Source organism: Hoplias malabaricus, chromosome 3, assembly GCF_029633855.1.
Source record: "Hoplias malabaricus isolate fHopMal1 chromosome 3, fHopMal1.hap1, whole genome shotgun sequence".
NCBI lineage: Eukaryota > Metazoa > Chordata > Actinopteri > Characiformes > Erythrinidae > Hoplias > Hoplias malabaricus.
This window is the reverse complement of record NC_089802.1, coordinates 43,494,477-43,506,350: the sequence shown is the minus strand read 5'-3', so window position 1 is coordinate 43,506,350 and position 11,874 is coordinate 43,494,477. Positions and strand designations below refer to the sequence as shown.

The window sequence follows — 11,874 nt, the reverse complement described above, 5'->3', positions numbered from 1 at the left end:
GGCGACTCAGAAAGTGTCCGTGAGAGTGAATATGTGTGTCTGTGTTGCCCTGTGAAGGACTGGTGCCCCCTCCAGGGTGTATTCCTGCCCAATGATTCCAGGTAGGCTCTGGACCCCCGCGACCCTGAATTGGATAAGCGGTTACAGATAATGGATGGATGAATGAATTCAGACAGGAAGAAAAAGGCATGTAAATAAAATGAAAAGGGTAATTCTGTCTCTTAAAGAGCTAATGAAGGATGATAAAAAATATTCACAGCTTGATGAATTAATGCATCTGTTTGAGGATGCCAGTGCACTGCATGAATCTTTGCTGCCTTTAATTCCATCTGATGAGAAAGATAAGCAAAATGCATGGTTTTCAAGCATCACAAATTACAATAAAGATTTTATTGAGGATGATAAAATATGGCTTTCTGAGGTCGATAAATGTTCAAGCAGGCCATTTTTTGACACTGTGCCATCCCAAGAAACCTCATTAGAGGGGGAAATGTGTTTTCAAGACCACGCTGAAAAGAAACCTCAATTGTTTCTTAATCTTCTGCATGACATCTATGATGATGTGTTGCTATCCGATAGTGTATCAAATCAAGGCAGCAAGTTAAGCTCAAAGGTATCGTCAGCTACATCTGCACATCTCAAGGCAGAAGCTGAAATGGCTGCCTTGCTCGCATGTCAACATATGCTCAAGGAGCAATTGAGGAGAAAGAAAGAACAACTTCAACTTGAAGCAGACATCGCCGCAACTGTTGCAAAGGTCAATGTGCTGAGAATTGGATCAACTGCACATAGTACCGCTTCACGGAAATCCAATGGAATGGAATCATATTTTAAAACGTATTAATACTGATGCAGAGACCTTTTTTTCCACAGGAAATTAATTTAAAAGGAAATACAACTATTAGAAATGTGAAGCCTACTAAAACCAGTGCAGCAAAGCATGAAAAGGGATAAGCCTGCACCTCTCCTAAGGGGGCCTTCTGATCCTTTAAGACCATGTAGCACAATTACAGGTCTGGATGCTGGTCTATCAACAAAGTGTTTCATTACTGCCTAAAAGAGAAATTCCAGTCTTTGATGGCAATCCTCTGCACTTTCATGCCTTCATGCGTTCGTTCGAACAGGTCATAGAAGCAAAAACAGGCAATGCTGACGATTGCCTGCATTACCTCGCACAGTATACCAGGGGGAAGCCCAATGAACTCGTCAAGAGCTGTCAACATATGTCTGATGGTACTGGATATATAAAGGCGAAGACTGCTGTATGACCATTTTGGAAATGAACATGTAATTGCATCTGCTTATCTGAACAAGGTCCACTCATGACCATTAATCAGATCAGAGGATGGAAAAGCTATTCAATCATACTGTTTGTTCTTACGTGGGTGTTGCAATGCGATGGAAGAGGTTCATGGCCTCTCTGAATTGAACACGCCTGCCACTATGCTTGCTGTGATTAAAAGGTTACCATATAAGTTGAAAGACAAATGGCGAACAGTAGCGTGTGACGTCCAGGAGAGGCATCATCTCAGAGTTTCATTCGTTGATATTGTTTTCTTTCTTGAGCGTCAAGTTAAAATTGCAACAGATCCTGTCTTCGGAAGTCTATGCGACACTCCTCCAACACATTTAATAGTAAAAGGTAGTGATGGAGGGAAACGTCCTTATCCAAGAGCTAAAGGATGCAGCTTTGGTACAACTGCTATTGCATTTGAGAGAAAAAATCAAACAGAGGCCCAAGATCATCACACTTCTGTGGAGATTTGTTTGTTCTGTAAGGGTGGACATACGCTGGAGTCATGCTCTCTGCTTGATAAGAAACCTCAAAATGAAAAGATTTCCTTTCTTAAAAGGAATGGTATCTGTTTTGGCTGTTTGTGTATTGGGCACATCAGCAAAGAATGTAGAAAACACCTTTTATGTAAAATTTGTGGTTTCAGACATACAAGTATCCTTCATATCCATCACAAGGAGGAGAAAGAGGTCGAGTCTGACACTGAAGCAGATAACATTCCCGTTACAGTTCAGACTAGTGGTCTTACTGGGGCCAGTGAACAAGACTGTAAGCTTGCTATTGTACCAGTTAAAGTAAAATAAAAAAAAAGGCCAAAGAGCAGTGGAAACGTATGCCTTTTTGGACCAGGGAAGTTCAGCATCATTTTGTACAGTGGGTCTTCTGGACAAATTGAATCTTGCTGGGAGAAAGAACAAGATTATCTTGCATACCATGGGACAAGATAAAGTGGTGGACAGGACTGGATTGGAAGTTGTTGGGTTGGAGAGTGATGTTTACTGTGAAATGCCTGATCTCTTCACTCAATATAGAATGCCAGTTAATGTGTGTAACATCCCAACACAACAAGATCTGGATGACTGGCCACACTTGAAGCATGTTTATCTGCCAGAAATTGAGGCACAAGTGGAGCTTTTGATTGGCATGAACATGCCCAGAGCGTTGGAACCTCTGGAGGTCGTCCAGAGTGTAGATGATGGACCTTTTGCCATTAAGACTGTGCTTGGATGGACGGTAAATGGGCCACTTGGCAGGGCGTGCTGTGGAAGACTAGGATGTTCATCAACAGTCACCGCCAACAGAATTTCTGCTGTTACGCTTGACAAGTTATGGAAACAGCAGTTTAAGATGAACTTCCCTGAGAGCAGCCAGGATGAGCAGCTGGGACAAGGGAAAATTCCAAGTTCTTGAAGTTGGTCAGTCAGACCACGATTCTGAGTGATAGGCACTACAGTATTGCCCTGCCTCTGAAGGACCGAGATATAAGAATGCCTGACAACCGTGCGATTGTGGAACAACGCACCTTAAGTTTGAAGAGAAGGTTCATCAGAGATAAAGACTTTCACAAGGTTTACACCGCTTTCATGGAAGACCTTATATCTAGGGGGTATGCGCAAAGAGTGCCAATCAAAGACTTGGAGTGCAGTGAGGGCAAGGTTTGGTACGTTCCCCATCATGGGGTTTACCATCCTTTTAAAGGGAAACTCCGGGTTGTCTTCGACTGTGCAGCACCATTTCAAGGCATTTCTCTTAATGCGCAACTTCTAAGTGGTCCTGACTTGACGAATGCATTGGTTGGTGTGTTGACTAGGTTTAGGAAGGAGCCAGTTTTGTTGATGTCTGATATTGAAGCCATGTTTCATCAGGTGTGTGTGCCAGTGGAAGATGCTGACCTTTTGAGATTTCTCTGGTGGCCTGGTGGTGATTTCAGTCAGAGCATGCAAGAGTATAGGATGGGTGTTCATTTGTTTGGGGCGACTTCTTCTCCAAGCTGTGCTAACTATGCCCTACGGAAATGTGCAGAAGATAACAAAGCACAGTTTAGCCAGCAGGTGATTGACACCATCCTATACAGTTTTTATGTGGATGATTGTCTCGCCTCAACAGCCTCAGAAGAGGAAGCCATATCCCTTTATAAGGACCTTGGAGACATCTGCGCTAAGGGCGGCTTCCGCCTGACAAAGTGGAGAAGTAATAGCCACCGCATTCTTGCCGTAATACCTGAGAAGGAAAGGGCAAAGGAAGTTAAAAACTTAGATTTGGACTGTGATCTTTTACCCGTTGAGTGAGCGTTGGGAGTGCGGTGGTGTGTGCAGTCAGATGCATTTAAGTTCTGCATATCCATCTCAAACAGGCCAATGACCCGCAGAGGAATCCTTTCCACCGTTGCTCCCGTTATTTTCACAGCCAAGAAGATTCTTCAAGATCTGTGCAAGAAGGGGATAAGGATGGGACAACATTATACCACACGCAGTTTCCCAAGAATGGAAAGACTGGGTGGAAGAGTTGCATCTGTTGGACAACATTAGCATCAGAAGATGTTTAAAACCTCCTGACTTTGGAGAGGTGACCACTGCTCAGTTACACCACTTTGCAGATGCAAGTGAGAAGGGGTATGGTGCTGTTACTTACCTGCTCCTGCGTAACAGTTGCTCACGCACCCACAGTTCCTTCATAATGGGGAAGTCCAGGGTGGCACCCCTAAATCTAGTAACGATTCCTCGTATGGAATTTACGGCAGCTGTGGTGGCAACTCGTATGGATATACTGTGGAGGAGGGAGCTAAGGCTCTCTCTCTTAGATTCAGTGTTACCTCTGTGTTGAAATATATCAATAATGAGACATCTAGGTTTCGTGTTTTTGTAGCAAACTGAGTGTCCGAGATTTTAAAGGTATCCAGGGCCTCCCATTGGAGGTATGTGAACACAACACACAACCCCGCAGACCTTGTTTCTAGAGGTATGAGGGCAGAGCCTTTTTTAATTAACACTGAATGGATATCTGGTCCTGCATTTCGTATGCAGCCAGAGAAAGAATGGCCTGTAAACCCAGAAAACATGCAGGAACTTCCACATGAAGACCCTGAAGTCAAAGTGTCTGCCGCTATTAATGTTTTACAAGCAAATGATGATGTTGGCCCAATTACTGATTTAATTAGTCGTACCTCTTCTTGGATACGCCAAGGTTGGATCCTGAGGTTCAAGACATTGTTTTTGCATTGTGGAAAGGACAAGGCATGTTTTCAGCCTTTATCTGATGCAACTCAGCGTAAGGATGCTCATCGCAAGGTGGAGTTCTGTAATGACTTTCTCTCATTGGAAGAGATTAAGGATGCTGAGATGCAAATAATAAAGTTCTGTCAGTGGAAAAGGTATGCTGAAGAAATCTCCTGCCTCCAAAGGGGAGAGAGCGTGAAACGAAGCAGCTACATCTATAAACTGAATCCTGTTTTAGAGGAAGGGGTGGCACGGTGGCGCAGCAGGTAGTGTCGCAGCCACACAGCTTTAGGGGCCTGGAGGTTGTGGGTTCGATTCCCGCTCCGGGTGACTGTCTGTGAGGAGTTGGTGTGTTGTCCCCGTGGGTTTCCGCCGGGTGCTCTGGTTTCCTCCCACAGTCCAAAAACACACGTTGGTAGGTGGATTGGCGACTCAAAAGTGTGAGTAAATGTGTGTGTGTTGCCCTGTGAAGGACTGGCGTCCCCTCCGGGGTGTATTCCCGCCTTGCGCCCAATGATTCCAGGTAGGCTCTGGACCCACTGCGACCCTGAATTGGATAAGCGGTTACAGATAATGAATGAATGAATGTTTTAGAGGATGGTGTGCTCAGAGTTGGCGGACGTCTTAGTAGGGCTGTTATGTCAGAAAATTCTAAACATCCTGCCATAATCGCTAAGGATCTTCATATTTCTAATCTCATTTTACAGCATATCCATAAAGAGGTGGGCCATAATGGTAGGAATCATATTCTCTCAAGGCTGCATCAGAAATATTGGATTCCTGGTGCGGGCACCTTGACAAGAAGCATCATGTCAAGGTGTGTGGTCTGCAGACGGCTTCATGGATCCTTAGGCCAGCAGCAAATGGCTGACTTGCCTGAAAGTAGAGTGGCCCCTGAGAAACCTCCCTTTAACTTTGTTGGAGTGGATTATTTTGGTCCATTTGAAATAAAGCGTGGGAGAAGTATTGTGAAGCGTTATGGAGCCATCTTTACGAGTTTGGCGATTAGAGCTGTACATATTGAGGTTACCTCATCTCTTGATACTGACTCTTTTATTAACGCCTTACGCTGTTTCATTGCAAGACGAGGCCAGGTTCAAGAACTGCATTCCGACAATGGTAACTTTGTGTGGGCAGAGCATGAGCTGAGACAAGCTATGGAAGAGTGGAATCAGGAAAGGATTGCTGATGCATTGGCTTTGAAGGGGGTTAAATTAATTTTTAACCTTCCAACTGGATCGCATCATGGAGAAGCATGGGAGCGGTTGATTCGCTCCATCAGAAAGGTTTTTGGATGAGTATTTGGATGAGGAGGGCCTTCAAACTGTCCTGTGTGAAGTGGAGTCAATCCTGAATAGTAGTTCCATTACACAGGAATCCAACGATCCAAATGATTTGGAAGCTTTAACACCATATCACCTCCTCCTTCTCAAGTCTAATCCATGCTTACCACCTGGTCTGTTCCAGAAAAACAATCTTTATGCACGTAAGAGATGGAGACAGGTCCAATACATATCTGACCTCTTCTGGAAAAGATGGGTTAAAGAATATTTGCCACAACTTCAGCAGCGCCAGAAATGGGCACAGAATAAACACAACTTTACTCCTGGAGATGTGTTTCTCATAGTGGATGACTCTACCCCTCATGGTTCCTGGATCATTGGCAGAGTCACAGCAGTTGCACCAGACAAGAAAGGACTTGTACGTCAGGTCTGGGTTAGGACCTCAACCAGCCTTGTACGTAGACCGATCACAAAGCTATGACTTCTTCAGGTGGCTTCTGATTTATGACAACACCTTGGAACCAACTTGATGGGACTACAATATGACTTGATGTTGACAACACTACAGATATATTTCACAGACTGCTTTGATATTTAGGCTAAGTGCTGGTAACCTCTGGCCTATGACTGACTGACAAGAAGAAGAAAAGAAAGAAATAACTTGGATGGATTTTTAAGTGCATTGTATATTCTTTTTTTTCTCTTCCTTTTCATTGAGAATCTTTGATGTAACGTGTTGTATGTCTTGGATTGTGGTGTTAGATGTATAATTATTACTGAGTGGTAATGTGCCTTGGTCATTATTTTGCTGAAAGACCCAGTGAACACTCATCTTTAGCTTTCAGGCAGAGGACACCAGATTCTGATTCAAAATGTCCTGATATTTCTAAGAGTTCATGATCCCATGTGTCCTTACAAGGTTCCCAGGTCCTTTGGAGGAGAAACAGGCTGACGGCATCACCGATCCTCCCCCAAACTTACCAGTGCGTGGTGCAAGATACACTTGCGTCCTCTTCCAGGCTTGTTTGTCACTGTTTGTCACATTTCCAGATGTTTTGAACTTTTTGATGATTGCTCTGTCTGTATATAAGGGCCTCTGCAGGTGAGTGGCTATTTTCTTGTAACCACTGCCTGATTTATGGAGGTCGACACACATCTGCTTTACTTGAACAGTGTGTCCTCTTGTCTTTCCCATGTTTAAAAGTGAGTTAGAGAAATAGGCCTCTGTGTAACGCCATATTTATACCCCAGGGAAACAGGACGTGATACATTACTAATTAAAGGTTCCCAGACACATTGATCCACTTTATACACTACAGTAGAAATGACATAAATGGTTCAAATACATTTTTTCCAAGAAATGTTTAAGGGTGCCAGTAATTGTGGAGCAGGTCATTTTATGTGAAATAATTATTTTTTAGTCAGGATTATTTCTTTCTTTCTTTTTTTTTCACTTGAGTTGAAGATTGCTTTTTTTCTAAATTTTTTAAAGAGTGAGATTATGCTTCTGCATTGAAAAATTAATTTATTTTAAGGCTTTTAACACATTTTAACTAGGTGTGCCAATAATTATGGAGGGCGCTGTATTGGTCTACTGTTATAAAAAGGCTGGCACACCACTGACTGTAGACCACTGCTGGTCCACCATCGGACCACTCAGATTACTGTCCTGTACAGGATATAACTCATTTATAATCTTCTCAAACAGATTTTAAATATTCACTGAGACTTTTATTCTGGAAAACAAACTAATACAAATATTACCAACAACTGTAAGAGATATAATAACGAGTATAAGCCTGATATAAAATTATTAGATGCTAAAATTGTTGACACTGTGCTGAATTAAAATTATTTACTAATCTTATTTATAAAGAATAACAAAAGAACCTAATGAAGGGAAAAAAAGGTGGAGCTAAAATGTGGCATTTGTCTAAAATTCTGTTTAATCACCAGCGGTCCGCCCAGAAAACGCTGTAATCAGATGCTCAACTGATTCTTCTTTCTAATGAAGAGTGTGATGGAAAATTCCATTACACAGTGTGATTAGGTAGGATTCAGTATTTTAGAGTACGAGTCATTGTGTTTAAGCTCTGTGTCTGTGATGCTTGTGCTTTATGATACGAGAAACTACAAGAAGCAATGCCCTGGAACAGAACGTTCTCTTATCATAAAGCTGCTGAAACTTGCTTTTCTGTTCTGTTATATTCTCCCTGTTAGAACCAGAAAGAAAATTTCTGGTTCCCTATAAGACAACCACAAAGGGAAGTGAGGGCTGAATTGCTTTTTGCATTTCTCAATAAAAATGTTACTCGTATGCTGACCTGAAGTATCTTTTTGAATCATTTATTATAATTTTTCCGGGACAAGAGGCATGGGTCTTATTTCTGGAGCAAGTCCTTTACATGCTGCTACAGACGTCTTGCCCGTACGCTTTGCTGGTTTAGGGATTGTGGCAGGAAACTTGCCGGCAGACCTGCCTGAAGCCGTGAACCAAAGCAGAGTGGAACAGCTACTTTCTTCAGTTAACTCTGGTCCTGGTTCTCTCCATTTAGGAATCTTTGGAAACCTGATCTAAAATAAGAAACAAAAAGAAAAAAATTATTTCTCATCCTAGAAAAATCTCATGATCACATTAGTACAGGCTTAGAACATACTGTCCTAATAAACTGAAATACAACTCCACATTACACAGTATTTCATAACATTATGTAAAATATTAATAATAGGTTTCACTCTGTAACCTGTACATAAATCTCAACCTTTAAAGTTTGGATAACTAATACATTCTCAGTTTCACATGTGATAATCTAAAGGTATTTCCAAGATGTTTGCCTGACTTTTCTGTTCTGCTGAACGTTGTTCGCAGTGGTGGTTTTAATGTTAAGCTTCTCCAAGGTGGGTCTTTTTGGGCAAAGTCTTGAACCACAAGGGTTTGTTTCTGCAGGCTGCTTCCCTAAAGGATGTACAAATGTTAAGCACATCTGTAATGGCTTTTCCACTGCAGGTTTTATCACTTCAGGCTTCTTCACTGCAGGCCTTTTCAGTGCAGGCATTTTCACTGCAGGTAAAACAGAATGTAAAGTTAAACACATTAAAACCTTCTTACGTATTTTGTTTTTGAAAGGTAGAAATGATCTATAAATTAACAAATCATCTTTAATTAAATGTTGTAGTTGTTCTCAGATCTTACTGTTTTGTTTTAAGACGTTACCATTATTTCGCTCCTCTTTTTTCACGGTGCCAATGGATGGAAAGGTTACCCCTTCTTTCCAGATGGATTTGGCAACCAGACACTGAGGGATGCTCCCTACAGCAGGAGCCTGAAAGATGAGAAAGTAGAATCATCCTTCAGAACCTTTATTATAATGATTTAGTTAAATGTTCTCAGACCATAAACATCTAGACATTATGGCAAGACAACATAGAGCTGACACTGAACTAGAATTGTAGTTGTACAGGAACAGGAGTAGAACGTCTCTGGTCTGTTATGGCATTTTACTTTATATCAAAGGATAGGATAAATACAGGAGGACAGCAAAATCCAAACATTTAAATAATATATATATATTCACTTAAATTAAATGGTCACGTGCACACAGTAACTTGACTAGCATGGCTGTACAGGCCCTACCGTTTGTTTAAAACTGTCCTGAAGTCTGTTTCTGAGTTTCAGTCCCAGACTCCTCTCTTGCTTTACATGGGCCATTTGAGTGTCCATTGTCCTTCAGCACAAGCAAAACAAAATCTCAGATTAAAACACACTTCACATAAAGCCTTCCTAAAGAGTTTACTCCATTTTGGATTATTGCTTTATAATATTTGATCAAAGCACAAAATCAAGAGGTCAGATTGTCAGAGCATTGATCCATGCCAGTCTAGCCCTGGGAAAAACATTTACAGGCTTGCTTCGTTGGTTGATTTAATATAGCCATGACACTAATTCTAGTGCTTTAACTGGGTAATGAATGTTTAAAATAGGTCAATGTTTACAGGGTGCGGACTTCTCAGGTGGAATTATTCATTAATATATAGGTTTAGGTCCTCATTACATTGTTTTTGTCCAGTCAAAATGTCATATTTGTCTTACACTTGTAGTTTGTTAATGTTATTGTTAATCTACAGAAAATGTAATGATCTAACGTGTAATTGTGTAATTCATCTGTGATGTGTTGAGGGACAACATATGCCGTCTACGTATGCCGTCAATAAAGCAAAATTATGGTTTATAGCTATGGGGAGGCTAGAGAAAATGAGAGTTGAAGGTATGAGGATGAGGGTCTCTAGAAAGAAAACAGAGGTGGATTAGAAAATAAGGTGAGAAAACAGAAAGTTAGGGGAGGATTAGAATATCTTACATTACTCTCATGGTTCCAGCGCTGTGTCTGTCACCTCCAAGCAGAACTGAGCTTTAAATAGAGTACCTCGCAATGTGACGTCACATGGAGACGTCTATAACATCATTTACATATTCTTATGACGTCACAGACCGAACTCGCTCATAGAAGTGCTTACGTTCAGTGCAGTTCCAGTCTATGGAGAAGTTTCTCACTAATTTGGTCCATCAAAACATGCATGAGCTGAACCAATAGTCCTGCAGGGGGCGCTAACAACCTTCAAATGAAAACGAAGATATATATAAGGGATACATTTTATTTTATTTTATTTTATTTTTATCTGATCACAGAAGGGAAGGCTGAGGTCTTTGTCCTGGTTTTCATGTGCTACTAGAGTCAGGCTTTTTTTGATCTTGGTGTAACCAACAAAACGGTAGCACCATTTGAAGCTTTGGTATTGTGTCCTATTCTTATGGTGGATGTAGACAGTTAAAATGGTGTATGTACACTTCTGAACACTGACAACCTGAGATATTAAAGCTGAAATAAAGCTTTCAAAGTTCAATAGCTTTAAAATGACCTCTGATTTGAACAAAGTAGATCCCTGAATTGACTTGAAAAAATACAGGTTTGGTAGCATGACATTTGTAGAGTTGTGAAAGTGACTTTATAAAGTTTATAAAACCTTTTTTCCTCATCTGAGGCGTCATACTCCTCTAGCCACTTGGCATTGAGCATGAAGACCTTGGGGTCATGTGCGTCTGATTCAGACACATTCAATATAATGCTTTTCTATAGAGATTATACAAACCATGTTTCACAACAGAACATCTGTCCACAGATGGGTTCACCTATGTTACAGAGTTCACAGATTTTAAAGGATAGCTGTGAAGTCTTTGACATGTAATTATAGCTTGATGAACAGGATGGATTCACAGCCAAATGCTGAAATTATTGAATCTCTATCTTTTCAAGTAGCTGCTGTTATATAGGCATCAAACTCCTGTTTGACTTTGTGGGTCGATACGGAAGTCAATGTAAATATTGTATTTGTGGAGCATTTCTATTAGTTCGTTCATTATGACACTTTCACACAACGCGAAGGGCTGCTGTGTTTAAATGATGTAGTAAACTAAAAATGGACAAAAATGGAGATACATTTTTCCTTTGGGCAGCGACAATAAAAAACTTAACTGACTTAGTGCGGTACACAGCTGGAGTAGAGCGCAGCTGGAATTTACAGTAAAGTAAAATAAATATTTACCAAATGTAGTGTTTATATGTTTATAATGTATATTATTAGGCAGATTTATGTGTGGCAGACATTAAGTAAATCAATATGGAGGACAATGGTTTGGCTTGAACTTATTACGCTATTAGGCAGCCTGAATCACAGAGTGCACCTTACCTGGAGCAGGAGAAGATACTGCATCCACCCCATCCACACTCCTCTCTCCATTTTTGAACATATCCCATCCATCCATTATCTGTAACCGCTTATCCATTTTAGGGTCGCGGGGGGTCCAGAGCCTACCTGGAATCATCGGGCGCAAGGCAGGAATACACCCTGGAGGGGACGCCAGTCCTTCACAGGGCAACACAGACACACACACATTCACTCACACACTCACTCACACTTTTGAGTCGCCAATCCACCTGAAACGTGTGTTTTTGGACTGTGGGAGGAAACCGGAGCACCCGGAGGAAACCCACGCGTACACGGGGAGAACACACCAACTCCTCAC

General features: G+C 41.4%; 1 protein-coding gene across 1 annotated transcript; it reads right to left on the bottom strand.

Moving 5' to 3' along the window:
• Positions 1-8,141: 8,141 nt before the first annotated feature.
• Positions 8,142-10,276, bottom strand: LOC136691462 (serum response factor-binding protein 1-like). Its single transcript, XM_066664020.1, has 5 exons — positions 10,151-10,276; positions 9,427-9,517; positions 9,007-9,115; positions 8,633-8,853; positions 8,142-8,366 (listed from the first exon to the last, which is right to left on the bottom strand). The coding sequence occupies exons 1-5, from the start codon at positions 10,159-10,161 to the stop codon at positions 8,142-8,144; spliced, it is 657 nt and encodes a 218-aa protein (XP_066520117.1). The 5' UTR covers positions 10,162-10,276.
• Positions 10,277-11,874: the final 1,598 nt, after the last annotated feature.

Excerpts from the sequence above, each read along its gene's own strand:
- LOC136691462 (XM_066664020.1), bottom strand. Across the intron at positions 9,116-9,426 it reads AGGACAGTTTTAAACAAACG|GCTCCTGCTGTAGGGAGCAT; the intron begins GTAGGGCCTGTA and ends CTCATCTTTCAG. Across the intron at positions 8,854-9,006 it reads AAAAGAGGAGCGAAATAATG|TGAAAATGCCTGCACTGAAA; the intron begins GTAACGTCTTAA and ends TTTTACCTGCAG.